The sequence below is a fragment of the Austrofundulus limnaeus genome, unplaced genomic scaffold, assembly GCF_001266775.1.
Source record: "Austrofundulus limnaeus strain Quisiro unplaced genomic scaffold, Austrofundulus_limnaeus-1.0 Scaffold91, whole genome shotgun sequence".
Taxonomy (NCBI): Eukaryota; Metazoa; Chordata; class Actinopteri; order Cyprinodontiformes; family Rivulidae; genus Austrofundulus; species Austrofundulus limnaeus.
In genome coordinates this window covers 1,502,497-1,507,496 of record NW_013952493.1, presented here as the reverse complement: position 1 = coordinate 1,507,496, position 5,000 = coordinate 1,502,497, and the positions used below count along the sequence as shown (strand labels likewise).

Genomic DNA, 5,000 nt, shown 5'->3' with positions numbered 1-5,000 from the left:
CAAACTATTATAACCTTGGTAGTCACAGACCCGAGTTGGTGTCAAGTGAGCTGCTGTCACCATCAGGCCTGTCGCAATAAGCAAAAAAAAAAAAAAAAAAATCAATCACTCGATAAATTGAACTGAGATAAACATTTTCATTTGCTTGTTTGGTTTCTTGGTGTCTCCCACTTTTCTCTTCCTTAGCGTAGGGAGCAGGAAACTCTGGCGTCAGGTATTTGCCAGGGACATGGTCTCTAAGCTGTGTATCATGAGAGCCCTGTGAACAGACGTTTAACAAGAGGAGCTTCTTCGGTTTTCTTTCGCCGCCTTTCAGTTGGCGACGACTCAGGACGCCCTCGGGGCATTGTGCCGAATGTTAGGTTTTCTGAAAGTTCTTTTTTTTTCACACCACGTAAACTTCGTAAGCAGCATGCGAGTGACCACAGTTATTTTATGAAGCCAGAGGAAGACATACAGAAAACAGAAAACACTGTGTTTACTTACATCGATGAAGTTGGTAGTGATTTTACAGCTTCAGCAGCTGTTGCTGTTTGTTGTTTTCCCAGTCTCTGGTCCAGGTCAGTTGGTAACTTTTTTAGTGGGGGATGGGGAATCATTATGTTAGTTTAAAATGAAACAAGATTTATCGCAATAATTTACGAGATAAATTATCGTCCAGTAAAATTTATTATCATGACAGKCCTAGTCACTCTCATTGGACAATGACAGATTAGTGTATTTGTGAATGATCAGACGTGTCTTAAAAAGATCTGCTTGTGAAACTATTTTGTGTGAAAGCCTAATAATACTGTATACTGGATAGTTGGAGGTACAATTTGAGAAAAGCTTTGCAATCTTAAAAAATGTACAACTTTCAGGTCTATAATGATGCAATTCCTGAATAAAGGAGTTAGTCAGTCAGGGGGGTTCTTTAGCAAATTTAATAAATTTGAATAAAATCTTAACTAGTTGGCTGCTTTTATTCCTACAGGTTGCAAACGGGACACAAGTGGAAAATAAGATGAATTTACCAGTACCAGTTTACCTGCGACCTTTGGACCAGAAAGATGCTTCTTTAAAGGTGCGTAAATAAACGGTTTATTAAAATGTGGATTTAGTAAGAAGATTAAGCATCGCTTTAGTAGATTCATTGAAAATTGTATATTTATACCATTTTTTACTTGTGTTCCTCAGCTGTGGTGTGCTGCAGGGGTCAACCTGTCTGGGGGTCGAACGGTTTTATCATCTGAGCTCTCCAAGCAGACGAAGGGCTCACAGTGCAGCCTGGACCAGTTGGAGCAGGAGAACAAGGCAAGCGATTTAGGAAATTTCTTGTTTTAGTAATGTGGTGATGTCAGAGAGTTTTAAAGTATCGATGGTGTGGTCGCTCTAAGAAGCAGGAGAAAGGGGAGAAGGAGCTGGTTCTTCAGGACGACACGTCCAGTACGGTGTGGGCGTGCATGAGCACCAACTCCTCCACCAAGGTCTTGGTGCTGGACGCCACCCAGCCCACCGAACTGCTCGACACTTTCTACGCCTGCAACACACACGTCGTCTGCATCGCCAGCGTACCTGGTAGGATGAGCGTTCATGTCCTGTTTGATTAGTTTGCTTTTTTTGAACTTTTATTCATGAAGTTCTTTCTGCTTTTCCAGGTGTGTTGGATACAGATTACCCAGGAGGAGATGGGGCATCCCAGGACTCAGAGGCCAGCCAAGGTGATGGCGTGTCGCTGGCTGGCAGCGTCGCCAGCGTGGGCTCAACAGGCAGCGATGGTGGCGTGGCGACAGAAGGGGTCACCGCGGTCGCTCAGACTGCCAGCTCAGGTGTCTCTGAGCAGCTGGTGGAGTACAGCGGCGTGTCGGGCTCAGGTAGTTCTCTGCATGCAGTTGGTGTTATTTTCCAGCAGTGTTGTTTTCGTTAACGATGACGAAATATTTTCGTTGACGCCCCCTTTTTTCATGACGATAATAAGACGGTTACAAAACAAACATAGCTCTTTGATGACTAAGACTTGACGAAACGTGTGTGAGTTTTCGTTGACGAGACTGTAACGAAAATGTTAGTCGGTGGTCTGTCAATCATTTAGAATGCAGAGTGGAGGGAGGGACAGCAGCGCTGTTACACACACGCACACACAGTAGCACAGAACATTTCCTCCCGTTCTCTCACAGCCTGCACCGCTTCGCAAAAAAAGACCGTCCATCACCTGTAGCTTAACCAGGGAGTAACGTCTCCACTATTGAAAGCTGTCGCAGGTCCATTCTGAGCTCAGAAGCTATTTGTTTACTTTCATGATGAAAGAAAAATTCTTCTCTGTGTTTTTTTTTTCTTTTTTTTTTGGCCAGGGGGAGTTAGCAACTGCGCATGTCAGTGCTTCTGTTCTGAATGAAAGCCTGGTGCATGTAAACACTTGTTTGCGCAAGTTTAATACAACCCCTGGCAAAAAGKATGGAATCACAGTCTTGGCTGAGCACTCATTCAGACATTTCATTCTGTAAAACAAACTCAGATCAAAATGATACAGTAATAAGGTCATTCCAAAGTACAACTTGTTGTCTTTCAGGAACACTCAAAGAAATGAAGAGAAAACATTGTGGAAGTCAGTGAATGTTACTTTTATTGATCAAGAACAGGGGAAAAAATATGGACTCACTATTTTATTATATTGTGTATGTTCATTGCACTTTAGCAAATTTTGAGAAATAAAGCCACAAAGTGAGAATGTTTTTATTTTGGGCATTTTTAGAGTAACACAAATTCACAAATGTTAACACAAATTACTCAAATTAATTTGTAAAGACTAATATGTTGTCTTTTTTAACATTAAAACTAAACAATGTTTTTTAAGTTTTCGTTGACTAAAACTGGACTTAAACCATTAAATATAGAAATAACTAAAACTGACTAAAACTAAGAAGTATTTTTATTCAAAAGACTAAGACTATAATTAAAATGGCAGTTAAAAACAACACTGTTTTCCAGACCTATCCTCTATAACTGTTCAACTGGCGGCTCATTGCTCAGTTTGTTGATTGTGAAACACATATTTTATGGGAAATAAATAAATGTTGACCTATTATTGTCTATAACCACTCTAGACTAGTGAACAAAAACACAAGTCGAAGTCTCCTCCGAGATAGCAATCGTTTCACATTTTCCCACAGTCGAGCTGTCCAGAGAGACGAGTCCAGCCGAGGACGGGGTTCCCACAGCTGAAGAGGCAACAGAAGCCACCGAGGCTGACGCCGGTGTGGGCGAAGAGGGAGAGGAGGATCAGGGAGCCTATCCAAACCAGCCAGGGATTTATACAGAGCACGTCTTTACCGACCCGCTCGGGGTGGGACCCACCGACTCCAGTCCTGCTGAAGCCCAGAGGTGAGAGCCATCATTTCTCATGATACTGGAGGTTGATGTAATATTTAAAGATTTTACAGAATAAAAAAAAATACAAAAATCTTAATATTTTAAGTTTTTTAAGTTTTTAAAAATCAAAATCAAAAACAAAATAAACCTGATTCTTAGGCACAACAAATTAAAAATAAATAAATAAGATATAACTATTGACTGGTCTGCCTTCAGGGGTTCTGGGCAGGACAGCAGTGGGGCCTCTCAGTCAGAAGACACAGAAGCATCAGAGGGAGACGTCCCGAGGACGAGCAGCGCTCTGCCCACTATGTGGCTCGGAGCTCAGAACGGATGGTGAGGGAGGCATGGGCCACCAGAGGGAGCTATCACTGCAGCTAAAATGATCTGAGCGTTTACCTGAAATCATTTATGATAAAAATTCAACCTAAAACTGACTTTAATGTCTCCTTGTTTCTGTATAAGTCTGTATGTGCATTCGTCTGTTGCACGATGGAGGAAATGTCTTCATGCTATCAAGCTGAAGGACTCAATCCTCAGCATAGTGTAAGTTGCAGGTATTATTCTACTTGTATATCAAACATATAGTAATACAAACAGTAAAAATGCTATAATGCTTCTTTTATCTGTGTTGCAGACATGTGAAAGGGAGGGTGTTGGTAGCTTTGGCTGATGGGACATTAGCAATTTTCCACAGAGGCACTGGTAAGAGAGTAACATAAATATCAGGGAGATATATTTAGCACTTTTCCTCCTAATATTGTAATAATGAGACATTTCGCTCTATTTTCATTTTGCAGATGGTCAGTGGGATCTAACCAACTACCACCTCCTGGATCTGGGCCGCCCCCACCACTCCATCCGCTGCATGACTGTAGTCCACGACAAGGTGTGGTGCGGCTACAGAAACAAGATCTATGTTATCCAGCCCAAAGCCATGAGGATAGAGGTACAGCGTTTATCATGTAAATCACATCACCTGTTGTCTTGTAGCAACGTTAACCTTTTCACAATGTAAATCTTCCTCGTCGGAGCAGAAGTCTTTTGACGCTCATCCTCGCAAAGAGAGTCAAGTTCGTCAGCTAGCTTGGGTCGGGGACGGTATCTGGGTGTCCATCCGTTTGGATTCRACTCTGCGGCTGTTTCACGCACACACCTACCAGCACCTGCAGGATGTGGACATCGAGCCTTATGTCAGCAAGATGCTGGGTATGACCTCTGAAATCCACCATCTAGATCAGGGGTGTCAAACTCATTTTCACCGAGGGCCACATGAGTGTTATGGTGGCCCTCGAAGGACCAGTTGTAAAGAACTTTGACATTTCATGTTTAACTTTGACCAAACAGTATTTTAATGGGCCAATATTATGTGTTTCTCAGGCATATATTTAAATACTATACCATAATAAAGTATCTATGTCATCTTTAGCTGTTATTAAAATGCTGTTTTTATGTTTAAATAGAAACACATAACGCGTGTGCTATGATGCAGTTTACTTGGCATCTGAAAATACATTTCCTCAAAGATATTTTTAATCTGAAAAGAGCTTCACTGAGAGAGAATTAATGTTGAGAGCAGCAGACAGTTAAGTTTCATTTTCAATTTCACCCGAGAGCCTGCTGGAGTCATGGGCGGGGTGTGTGGGGAGGGG

At 42.0% G+C, this 5,000-nt stretch overlaps 1 protein-coding gene across 8 annotated transcripts in view; it reads left to right on the top strand.

Annotated features, from left to right (window-relative positions):
- spag9a (sperm associated antigen 9a) overlaps positions 1 to 5,000 on the top strand; it is a 35,461-nt gene that overhangs the window by 24,302 nt on the left and 6,159 nt on the right. For 7 of the 8 annotated variants that reach the window (XM_014012484.1, XM_014012485.1, XM_014012479.1 and 4 more), the window contains 10 exons: positions 974 to 1,063; positions 1,177 to 1,293; positions 1,377 to 1,557; positions 1,638 to 1,853; positions 3,150 to 3,360; positions 3,565 to 3,684; positions 3,814 to 3,894; positions 3,986 to 4,053; positions 4,149 to 4,297; positions 4,386 to 4,557. In XM_014012484.1, coding sequence (XP_013867938.1) covers positions 974 to 1,063; positions 1,177 to 1,293; positions 1,377 to 1,557; positions 1,638 to 1,853; positions 3,150 to 3,360; positions 3,565 to 3,684; positions 3,814 to 3,894; positions 3,986 to 4,053; positions 4,149 to 4,297; positions 4,386 to 4,557 — 1,405 coding nt within the window. The remainder of the gene's footprint in view (positions 1 to 973; positions 1,064 to 1,176; positions 1,294 to 1,376; positions 1,558 to 1,637; positions 1,854 to 3,149; positions 3,361 to 3,564; positions 3,685 to 3,813; positions 3,895 to 3,985; positions 4,054 to 4,148; positions 4,298 to 4,385; positions 4,558 to 5,000) is intronic. The other variant, XM_014012480.1, reaches the window with a different exon arrangement.